General features: G+C 50.0%; 1 protein-coding gene across 2 annotated transcripts in view; it reads left to right on the top strand.

The window, feature by feature from the left end:
* alg13 (ALG13 UDP-N-acetylglucosaminyltransferase subunit) overlaps window positions 1-5769 on the top strand; it is a 22301-nt gene extending 16532 nt beyond the window's left edge. For both annotated transcript variants that reach the window (XM_072439601.1, XM_072439600.1), the window contains 2 exons: window positions 2335-2415; window positions 3940-5769. In XM_072439601.1, the coding sequence (XP_072295702.1) occupies window positions 2335-2415; window positions 3940-4143 (285 nt within the window). In that variant the 3' untranslated portion in view covers window positions 4144-5769. The remainder of the gene's footprint in view (window positions 1-2334; window positions 2416-3939) is intronic.
* The last annotated feature ends 6731 nt before the right edge of the window (window positions 5770-12500 follow it).

Below are 12500 nucleotides of genomic sequence, written 5' to 3'. Positions count from 1 at the left end.
CTGTTGCCACAGTAACAGATGAACAAACCCTCCAGCTCAGCTGCCGTTTGAACTCATTTCCACATCAAGTGTAATGAGTTTGCATTATTCTTTAATGACAAAGTTCAGGGCATTAAAAATGCTATAAATCCCACAATGCAAAAAATTACCCTAAAACCACCAAGACACTTAGAGCTCACTCACTTTGCACCAGTAACTGACAAAACTGTCCATGAGATCATCACCAGTCTGAGTTCATCTACAGCTGCTCCATGTGTGAACCCCTGAGGGGTCAGGGGTCGTGGTCAGGGGGAGTGGCAGTACTGAGTCATTACCGGCCCATCTCAGATTTCCTCTTGATAAACGACTCATTAGTGTGATGAGCTCTATAACCTGAAAAACAACTGAGACTGCTGTTGTCACGGTGACAAATGACATCCTCCTGAACACTGACACGGGCAAAGCCTCAGTCTTAATTCTGTTAGATCTGATGCTGCTTTTGACACTGTCCATCATGGGACCCTCTTACAGAGACTAGAGGACAGGGTGGGACCCTCTTACAGAGACTAGAGGACAGGGTGGGACCCTCTTACAGAGACTAGAGGACAGGGTGGGACCCTCTTACAGAGACTAGAGGACAGGGTGGGACCCTCTTACAGAGACTAGAGGACAGGGTGGGACCCTCTTACAGAGACTAGAGAGGGTGGGACCCTCTTACAGAGACTAGAGGACAGGGTGGGACCCTCTTACAGAGACTAGAGGACAGGGTGGGACCCTCTTACAGAGACTAGAGGACAGGGTGGGACCCTCTTACAGAGACTAGAGGACAGGGTGGGACCCTCTTACAGAGACTAGAGGACTGGGTGGGATCCTCTTACAGAGACTAGAGGACAGGGTGGGACCCTCTTACAGAGACTAGAGGACAGGGTGGGACCCTCTTACAGAGACTAGAGGACAGGGTGGGACCCTCTTACAGAGACTAGAGGACAGGGTGGGACCCTCTTACAGAGACTAGAGGACAGGGTGGGACCCTCTTACAGAGACTAGAGGACAGGGTGGGACCCTCTTACAGAGACTAGAGGACAGGGTGGGACCCTCTTACAGAGACTAGAGGACAGGGTGGGACCCTCTTACAGAGACTAGAGGACAGGGTGGGACCCTCTTACAGAGACTAGAGGACAGGGTGGGACCCTCTTACAGAGACTAGAGGACAGGGTGGGACCCTCTTACAGAGACTAGAGGACAAGGTGGGACCCTCTTACAGAGACTAGAGGACAGGGTGGGACCCTCTTACAGAGACTAGAGGACAGGGTGGGACCCTCTTACAGAGACTAGAGGACAGGGTGGGACCCTCTTACAGAGACTAGAGGACAGGGTGGGACCCTCTTACAGAGACTAGAGGACAGGGTGGGACCCTCTTACAGAGACTAGAGGAGAGGGTGGGACCCTCTTACAGAGACTAGAGGACAGGGTGGGACCCTCTTACAGAGACTAGAGGACAGGGTGGGACCCTCTTACAGAGACTAGAGGACAGGGTGGGACCCTCTTACAGAGACTAGAGGACAGGGTGGGACCCTCTTACAGAGACTAGAGGACAGGGTGGGACCCTCTTACAGAGACTAGAGGACTGGGTGGGCATCACTGGCACTGCCCTAAACTGGTTAAGGTCCTATCTGGAAGACAGGAAGTACTTTGTTGAAATTGGTAGCTGTGTCTCAGACCACATGACCCTGACCTGTGGAGTGCCCCAAGGGTCAGTCCTGGGTCCCCTTCTGTTCAACCTCTACATGCTGCCGTTAGGTCAGTTGATACGCAGTGAAAATGTGTCCTATCACAATGATGCAGACGAGTCAGATCTATGTTTCACTGTCGCAGGTGAATATGGACCATTCACTCTGTCACTGCATCCAACAGATCAGTTTGTGGACCACCCTCCTGCAGGTGCCAGGGGGCCTCCTGCAGGTGCCAGAGGGGGGCCTCCTGCTGGTGCCAGAGGGGGCCTCCTGCAGGTGCCAGAGGGGGGCCTCCTGCTGGTGCCAGAGGGGGCCTCCTGCTGGTGCCAGAGGGGGCCTCCTGCTGGTGCCAGAGGGGGGCCTCCTGCAGGTGCCAGAGGGGGGCCTCCTGCAGGTGCCAGAGGGGGGCCTCCTGCAGGTGCCAGAGGGGGGCCTCCTGCAGGTGCCAGAGGGGGCCTCCTTCTTTTTCATGTCGGGTCATTTGTTGACGGTCCCTAAAGAACATCACAAAATGAATGTCCAACCAGCTCCACCTGGTCGTTTTCTGTGGAGAAAATACAGAAAGATTTCAGTCTGAACTTAAGACAAAAGTGCAGCTCAAACATGTTTGTCGTTCACACAGCCGCCCCACAACCACACCCTCCTCCTGCCGCCTCCTACCAGGACTGTCCCAGAGCCGAGGTCTCCGAGGACCACCACTCAGGTCCTGCTTTAGTCCTGCTTTAGACCTGCTTTAGTCCTGCTTTAGTCCTGCTTTAGACCTGCTTTAGTCCTGCTTTAGTCCTGCTTTAGTCCTGCTTTAGTCCTGCTTTAGTCCTGCTTTAGTCCTGCTTTAGTCCTGGTTTAGTCCTGCTTTAGACCTGCTTTAGACCTGCTTTAGTCCTGCTTTAGACCTGCTTTAGTCCTGCTTTAGTCCTGCTTTAGTCCTGCTTTAGACCTGCTTTAGTCCTGCTTTAGTCCTGCTTTAGTCCTGCTTTAGTCCTGCTTTAGACCTGCTTTAGTCCTGCTTTAGTCCTGCTTTAGTCCTGCTTTAGACCTGCTTTAGTCCTGCTTTAGTCCTGCTTTAGACCTGCTTTAGACCTGCTTTAGTCCTGCTTTAGTCCTGCTTTAGTCCTGCTTTAGTCCTGCTTTAGTCCTGCTTTAGTCCTGCTTTAGTCCTGCTTTAGTCCTGCTTTAGACCTGCTTTAGTCCTGCTTTAGACCTGCTTTAGACCTGCTTTAGACCTGCTTTAGACCTGCTTTAGACCTGCTTTAGACCTGCTTTAGACCTGCTTTAGTCCTGCTTTAGACCTGCTTTAGTCCTGCTTTAGTCCTGCTTTAGACCTGCTTTAGTCCTGCTTTAGACCTGCTTTAGTCCTGCTTTAGTCCTGCTTTAGTCCTGCTTTAGTCCTGCTTTAGTCCTGCTTTAGACCTGCTTTAGACCTGCTTTAGACCTGCTTTAGACCTGCTTTAGTCCTGCTTTAGACCTGCTTTAGTCCTGCTTTAGACCTGCTTTAGTCCTGCTTTAGACCTGCTTTAGTCCTGCTTTAGACCTGCTTTAGACCTGCTTTAGACCTGCTTTAGACCTGCTTTAGTCCTGCTTTAGTCCTGCTTTAGTCCTGCTTTAGTCCTGCTTTAGACCTGCTTTAGACCTGCTTTAGTCCTGCTTTAGACCTGCTTTAGACCTGCTTTAGACCTGCTTTAGTCCTGCTTTAGACCTGCTTTAGTCCTGCTTTAGACCTGCTTTAGTCCTGCTTTAGACCTGCTTTAGTCCTGCTTTAGTCCTGCTTTAGACCTGCTTTAGACCTGCTTTAGACCCGCTTTAGACCCGCTTTAGTCCCGCTTTAGACCCGCTTTAGTCCCGCTTTAGTCCCGCTTTAGTCCCGCTTTAGTCCCGCTTTAGTCCCGCTTTAGACCCGCTTTAGTCCCGCTTTAGTCCTGCTTTAGACCTGCTTTAGTCCTGCTTTAGACCTGCTTTAGTCCTGCTTTAGACCTGCTTTAGTCCTGCTTTAGACCTGCTTTAGACCTGCTTTAGACCTGCTTTAGACCTGCTTTAGACCTGCTTTAGTCCTGCTTTAGTCCTGCTTTAGACCTGCTTTAGTCCTGCTTTAGTCCTGCTTTAGTCCTGCTTTAGTCCTGCTTTAGTCCTGCTTTAGTCCTGCTTTAGTCCTGCTTTAGTCCTGCTTTAGACCTGCTTTAGACCTGCTTTGTCCTTTACACCATTTTTAATTGGCTCTTTCTCTCTTTAGCTTCTGGCTCCGCCCTCGACCTGCCTGGCTCCGCCCCCGTGTACCCAGACCCTCCCGCTCCTGTGTTGCACCTCACCTATGAGGCTCCGCCCACTCACCTGCATCACTCTGCCTTTTACGGCTGCCATTGGCCCCCGCAGCCGGCCCCACCCCCTCGAGTCTACTGCCCTGCGCCCGCCCCCTCCCACCTGGTCAGCTACATAACCCCCCCTCATTATGCTCCTGGAATCTGACCCCTGACTTGACTCTTGACCCCTGACGTGACCCCTGACGTGACCCCTGACGTGACCCCTGACGTGACCCCTGACGTGACCCCTGACGTGACCCCTGACCCCTGACGTGACCCCTGACCCCTGATGTGACCCCTGACCCCTGATGTGACCCCTGATGTGACCCCTGATGTGACTCCTGACCCCTGATGTGACTCCTGACCCCTGACGTGACTCCTGACCCCTGACGTGACTCCTGACCCCTGACGTGACTCCTGATGTGACTCCTGATGTGACTCCTGACGTGACTCCTGATGTGGCCCCTGACGTGACCCCTGACGTGACCCCTGACGTGACCCCTGACGTGACCCCTGACGTGACCCCTGACGTGACCCCTGACGTGACTCCTGACGTGACCCCTGACGTGACCCCTGACGTGACCCCTGACGTGACCCCTGACGTGACCCCTGACGTGACCCCTGACGTGACCCCTGACGTGACCCCTGACGTGACTCCTGACGTGACTCCTGACGTGACCCCTGACGTGACCCCTGACGTGACTCCTGATGTGACTCCTGACGTGACTCCTGACGTGACCCCTGATGTGACCCCTGACGTGACCCCTGACGTGACTCCTGATGTGACTCCTGACGTGACCCCTGACGTGACCCCTGATGTGACCCCTGATGTGACCCCTGATGTGACCCCTGATGTGACCCCTGATGTGACCCCTGATGTGACTCCTGATGTGACCCCTGACGTGACTCCTGACCCCTGATGTGACTCCTGACGTGACCCCTGATGTGACTCCTGATGTGACCCCTGACCCCTGACGTGACTCCTGATGTGACTCCTGACCCCTGACGTGACTCCTGACCCCTGATGTGACCCCTGATGTGACCCCTGATGTGACCCCTGATGTGACTCCTGATGTGACCCCTGACGTGACTCCTGACCCCTGATGTGACCCCTGATGTGACCCCTGATGTGACCCCTGATGTGACTCCTGATGTGACTCCTGACCCCTGATGTGACTCCTGATGTGACTCCTGACCCCTGATGTGACTCCTGACCCCTGATGTGACCCCTGATGTGACCCCTGGCGTGACCCCTGGCGTGACCTCTGACCTGGTGCAGTGTTTCAAGTTTTTCTAATTCAGTTTTTCTTTGTTGATCCTGTTTTTCTGCCTGAAACATGAGACTTTCTGACTCAGTTCAGTTTATTTACTTTGTGTTCATCACTTTTTATGGAGGAAAATTATATATATTTGGTTTTGAAAAGTGCCGAGTCGACACTTATTGTCTCACACGTGTCTCACACGTGTCTCAGACGTGTCTCAGACGTGACTCAGACGTGTCTCAGACGTGTCTCAGACGTGTCTCAGACGTGTCTCAGACGTGTCTCAGACGTGTCTCAGACGTGTCTCACACTAAATGTGTCTCACACGTGTCTGTCTCTTGTCCTCTGGTGTTTGAGTCTTGTTGTAAATCCACGTGTTTCTCTGTGGACTCTTTTTGTTGACAATAAACATTTCGCACCTGTTGCACCTGTCATGAAAAAGCCTGACACATTTTTCCAACAGAATTCCCTCAACATGTGAGGTCAGGGTCAGGGTCAAGGTCATTATGTCCTTTTGAGCTCCTCTGGGATCTGTCAAAACAACATGACTAAATAAAAACAAATGAGACTCTTTGTCCAGATTAGAAATGTCTTGATATATTTGAGATGTAAAGCAGAACTTTATAAGTCTTAAACATCAGTCAGAGGTGACCTCTGACCCCTGTGTTGAAAGTTTTTTTCTCTTTCAACTCCTCAAATCTTTTCATGTGATTCTTTTACATCTGGTGAAAAACCTTTAGACCTTTTGTCCTCCAGACCTTTTGTCCCCCAGACCTTTTGTCCCCCAGACCTTTTGTCCCCCAGACCTTTTGTCCTCCAGACCTTTTGTCCTCCAGACCTTTTGTCCTCCAGACCTTGAGTCTCAGCTCAGTTCTATTTGTACAAAACCTTTGGTCATAAAACTTGACCAGTTTAAGTTTGTAACGTCTGTGTTTAGTTTGTTCTGATCAGCTCCTTCCATGTCGTAAGAACAGATTTGAGCCAGAGATTCTTCACTTCCTCCTCATGACCCAAGCGTCTGTCATCTGCAGTAAGAACTGTACAGGAACCTCAGGCACCACATGACTCTCAGTATAAGACCTGTACAGGAACCTCAGGCACCACATGACTCTCAGTGTAAGACCTGTACAGGAACCTCAGGCACCACATGACTCTCAGTGTAAGACCTGTACAGGAACCTCAGGCACCACATGACTCTCAGTATAAGGCCTGTACAGGAACCTCAGGCACCACATGACTCTCAGTATAAGACCTGTACAGGAACCCCCGGCACCACATGACTCTCAGTATAAGACCTGTACAGGAACCTCAGGCACCACATGACTCTCAGTATAAGACCTGTACAGGAACCCCCGGCACCACATGACTCTCAGTATGAGACCTGTACAGGAACCTCAGGCACCACATGACTCTCAGTATAAGACCAGTACAGGAACCCCCGGCACCACATGACTCTCAGTATGAGACCTGTACAGGAACCTCAGGCACCACATGACTCTCAGTATAAGACCTGTACAGGAACCTCAGGCACCACATGACTCTCAGTATAAGACCTGTACAGGAACCTCAGGCACCACATGACTCTCAGTATAAGACCTGTACAGGAACCTCAGGCACCACATGACTCTCAGTATAAGACCTGTACAGGAACCTCAGGCACCACATGACTCTCAGTATAAGACCTGTACAGGAACCTCAGGCACCACATGACTCTCAGTATAAGGCCTGTACAGGAACCTCAGGCACCACATGACTCTCAGTATTAGACCTGTACAGGAACCTCAGGCACCACATGACTCTCAGTATAAGACCTGTACAGGAACCTCAGGCATCACATGACTCTCAGTATAAGGCCTGTACAGGAACCTCAGGCACCACATGACTCTCAGTATAAGACCTGTACAGGAACCCCCGGCACCACATGACTCTCAGTATAAGACCTGTACAGGAACCCCCGGCACCACATGACTCTCAGTATAAGACCTGTACAGGAACCCCCGGCACCACATGACTCTCAGTATAAGGCCTGTACAGGAACCCCCGGCACCACATGACTCTCAGTATAAGACCTGTACAGGAACCTCAGGCACCACATGACTCTCAGTATAAGACCTGTACAGGAACCTCAGGCACCACATGACTCTCAGTATAAGACCTGTACAGGAACCTCAGGCACCACATGACTCTCAGTATAAGGCCTGTACAGGAACCTCAGGCACCACATGACTCTCAGTATAAGGCCTGTACAGGAACCCCCGGCACCACATGACTCTCAGTATAAGACCTGTACAGGAACCCCCGGCACCACATGACTCTCAGTATAAGACCTGTACAGGAACCCCCGGCACCACATGACTCTCAGTATAAGACCTGTACAGGAACCTTGCACTTGCTGCTTCTGAAGTACAGACACGTTCTTGCTCATTCCTCATTTATTTAGACACAAAGTCTTTGACATGTAGAAGACTGTGTCTCATGTCTCTGACATGTAGGAGACATGAGACACAGTCTTCTACATGTCAGAGACATTTGAACAGAATGTGGTGTAAAATAATATGATAAAGTGTCAAATCATAACCGAACAAACGGAGTTTCCGAGCGGAGCCGAGTGTTTCCGATGTGTTCCGAGCGGCAGTGGAGGAGCTGCTCCCGGGGCTGAGACGCGCGGGAGCAGCGGGAGGACGAGCCGCGGGAAAGCTCCTGTCCAAACCGAACCGGACATAACCGGAGAATCACCGGAGCATCACGGAGCGTAACACACGGTAATGGCACGCGCACCGGGACATGACGTAATGGCACCACACGAGACCGAGACCACCGGACTAACGTGCACGAGACTGGTTCTGAACCAGGACTAAACCAGGTCTAAACCAGGTCTGAACCAGGACTAAACCAGGACTAAACCAGGACTAAACCAGGTCTAAACCAGGACTAAACCAGGACTAAACCAGGACTAAACCAGGACTAAACCAGGACTAAACCAGGTCTAAACCAGGACTAAACCAGGACTAAACCAGGACTGAACCAGGACTAAACCAGGACTAAACCAGGACTAAACCAGGTCTGAACCAGGACTAAACCAGGTCTAAACCAGGACTAGACAAGGACTAAACCAGGTCTGAACCAGGACTAGACCAGGACTAAACCAGGTCTAAACCAGGACTAAACCAGGTCTAAACCAGGACTAAACCAGGTCTAAACCAGGTCTGAACCAGGACTAAACCAGGACTAAACCAGGTCTAAACCAGGACTAAACCAGGACTAAACCAGGACTAAACCAGGTCTAAACCAGGACTAAACCAGGACTAAACCAGGACTAAACCAGGACTAAACCAGGACTAAACCAGGTCTAAACCAGGACTAAACCAGGACTAAACCAGGACTAAACCAGGACTAAACCAGGTCTAAACCAGGACTAAACCAGGACTAAACCAGGTCTGAACCAGGACTAAACCAGGACTAAACCAGGACTAAACCAGGTCTGAACCAGGACTAAACCAGGTCTAAACCAGGTCTAGACCAGGACTAAACCAGGTCTGAACCAGGACTAGACCAGGACTAGACCAGGACTAAACCAGGTCTAAACCAGGACTAAACCAGGTCTAAACCAGGACTAAACCAGGACTAAACCAGGTCTGAACCAGGACTAGACCAGGACTAAACCAGGACTAAACCAGGTCTAAACCAGGACTAAACCAGGACTAAACCAGGTCTAAACCAGGACTAAACCAGGACTAAACCAGGTCTGAACCAGGACTAGACCAGGACTAAACCAGGTCTGAACCAGGACTAGACCAGGACTAAACCAGGTCTAAACCAGGACTAAACCAGGACTAAACCAGGACTAAACCAGGACTAAACCAGGTCTGAACCAGGACTAGACCAGGACTAAACCAGGTCTAAACCAGGTCTAAACCAGGACTAAACCAGGACTAAACCAGGTCTGAACCAGGACTAAACCAGGACTAAACCAGGTCTAAACCAGGACTAAACCAGGACTAAACCAGGACTAAACCAGGTCTAAACCAGTACTAAACCAGGACTAAACCAGGTCTGAACCAGGACTAGACCAGGACTAAACCAGGTCTAAACCAGGTCTAAACCAGGACTAAACCAGGTCTGAACCAGGACTGAACCAGGACTAAACCAGGTCTAAACCAGGTCTAAACCAGGACTAAACCAGGTCTAAACCAGGACTAAACCAGGACTAAACCAGGACTAAACCAGGTCTAAACCAGGTCTAAACCAGGACTAAACCAGGACTAAACCAGGTCTGAACCAGGACTAAACCAGGTCTAAACCAGGTCTAAACCAGGACTAAACCAGGACTAAACCAGGTCTAAACCAGGACTAAACCAGGACTAAACCAGGTCTGAACCAGGACTGAACCAGGACTAAACCAGGTCTAAACCAGGTCTAAACCAGGTCTAAACCAGGACTAAACCAGGTCTAAACCAGGACTAAACCAGGACTAAACCAGGACTAAACCAGGACTGAACCAGGTCTGAACCAGGACTGAACCAGGACTAAACCAGGTCTAAACCAGGTCTAAACCAGGTCTAAACCAGGACTAAACCAGGACTGAACCAGGACTAAACCAGGACTAAACCAGGTCTGAACCAGGACTAAACCAGGACTAAACCAGGTCTAAACCAGGTCTAAACCAGGACTAAACCAGGACTAAACCAGGACTAAACCAGGTCTAAACCAGGACTAAACCAGGACTAAACCAGGACTGAACCAGGACTGAACCAGGTCTGAACCAGGACTAAACCAGGACTGAACCAGGACTAAACCAGGTCTAAACCAGGTCTAAACCAGGACTAAACCAGGACTGAACCAGGACTGAACCAGGACTAAACCAGGACTAAACCAGGACTAAACCAGGACTAAACCAGGACTGAACCAGGACTGAACCAGGACTAAACCAGGTCTGAACCAGGACTGAACCAGGACTAAACCAGGTCTAAACCAGGTCTAAACCAGGTCTAAACCAGGTCTAAACCAGGACTAAACCAGGTCTAAACCAGGACTAAACCAGGACTAAACCAGGACTAAACCAGGACTGAACCAGGTCTGAACCAGGACTAAACCAGGACTGAACCAGGACTAAACCAGGTCTAAACCAGGTCTAAACCAGGACTAAACCAGGACTAAACCAGGACTGAACCAGGACTAAACCAGGACTGAACCAGGTCTGAACCAGGTCTGAACCAGGACTAAACCAGGACTAAACCAGGTCTAAACCAGGTCTAAACCGGGTCTAAACCGGGTCTAAACCGGGTCTAAACCGGGACTAAACCGGGACTAAACCGGGACTAAACCGGGTCTAAACCGGGACTAAACCGGGACTAAACCGGGTCTAATCCGGGACTAAACCAGGTCTAAACCAGGACTAAACCAGGACTAAACCAGGTCTAAACCAGGACTAAACCAGGACTAAACCAGGACTAAACCAGGACTGAACCAGGACTGAACCAGGTCTGAACCAGGACTAAACCAGGACTAAACCAGGTCTAAACCAGGTCTAAACCAGGACTAAACCAGGACTGAACCAGGACTGAACCAGGACTGAACCAGGACTAAACCAGGACTAAACCAGGTCTGAACCAGGACTAAACCAGGACTAAACCAGGACTAAACCAGGACTAAACCAGGTCTGAACCAGGACTAAACCAGGACTAAACCAGGACTAAACCAGGTCTAAACCAGGACTAAAGCAGGACTAAACCAGGTCTAAACCAGGACTAAACCAGGACTAAACCAGGTCTGAACCAGGACTGAACCAGGACTGAACCAGGACTGAACCAGGTCTAAACCAGGTCTAAACCAGGTCTAAACCAGGTCTAAACCAGGTCTAAACCAGGACTAAACCAGGACTAAACCAGGACTAAACCAGGTCTGAACCAGGACTAAACCAGGACTAAACCAGGACTAAACCAGGACTAAACCAGGACTGAACCAGGTCTGAACCAGGACTAAACCAGGACTAAACCAGGTCTGAACCAGGTCTGAACCAGGACTAAACCAGGACTAAACCAGGACTAAACCAGGACTAAACCAGGTCTAAACCAGGACTAAACCAGGTCTAAACCAGGTCTAAACCAGGTCTAAACCAGGACTAAACCAGGACTAAACCAGGTCTAAACCAGGACTAAAGCAGGACTAAACCAGGACTAAACCAGGACTAAACCAGGTCTAAACCAGGACTAAACCAGGACTAAACCAGGTCTGAACCAGGACTAAACCAGGACTGAACCAGGACTGAACCAGGTCTAAACCAGGTCTAAACCAGGTCTAAACCAGGACTAAACCAGGTCTGAACCAGGACTAAACCAGGACTAAACCAGGACTAAACCAGGACTGAACCAGGTCTGAACCAGGACTAAACCAGGACTAAACCAGGTCTGAACCAGGTCTGAACCAGGACTAAACCAGGACTAAACCAGGACTAAACCAGGACTAAACCAGGACTAAACCAGGTCTAAACCAGGACTAAACCAGGTCTAAACCAGGTCTAAACCAGGTCTAAACCAGGACTAAACCAGGACTAAACCAGGACTAAACCAGGACTAAACCAGGTCTAAACCAGGATGTGTAGGACTCGGGACTCTCAGTTTCAGGTTCAGAGTACTGTGATACTGAAGTACTTCAGAGTACTGTGATACTGCAGTACTTCAGAGTACTGTGATACTGCAGTACTTCAGAGTACTGTGATACTATAGTACTTCAGAGTACTGTGATACTATAGTACGTCAGAGTACTGTGATACTGCAGTACTTCAGAGTACTGTGATACTATAGTACTTCAGAGTACTGTGATACTGCAGTACTTCAGAGTACTGTGATACTGCAGTACTTCAGAGTACTGTGATACTATAGTACTTCAGAGTACTGTGATACTGCAGTACTTCAGAGTACTGTGATACTATAGTACTCCAGAGTACTGTGATACTGCAGTACTTCAGAGTACTGTGATACTATAGTACTCCAGAGTACCGGATACTGCAGTACTTCAGAGTACTGTGATACTATAGTACTCCAGAGTACCGGATACTGCAGTACTTCAGAGTACTGTGATACTATAGTACTCCAGAGTACCGGATACTGCAGTACTTCAGAGTACTGTGTTTGCTGTGTTGGATATGAAGTATTGATATTGATATAATATTGTGAGTTTCATGACCAGAACCATCAGTGAGTCATTTCCACATGTACGAGGACAGGCTGCGT

Source organism: Eucyclogobius newberryi, unplaced genomic scaffold (assembly GCF_026437365.1).
Source record: "Eucyclogobius newberryi isolate DKJ021-1_F unplaced genomic scaffold, fEucNew1.0.hap1 SCAF_99, whole genome shotgun sequence".
NCBI classification, from domain to species: Eukaryota; Metazoa; Chordata; class Actinopteri; order Gobiiformes; family Gobiidae; genus Eucyclogobius; species Eucyclogobius newberryi.
The sequence above is the reverse complement of the archived record's forward strand: the minus strand, read 5'-3'. Positions and strand labels throughout refer to the sequence as shown.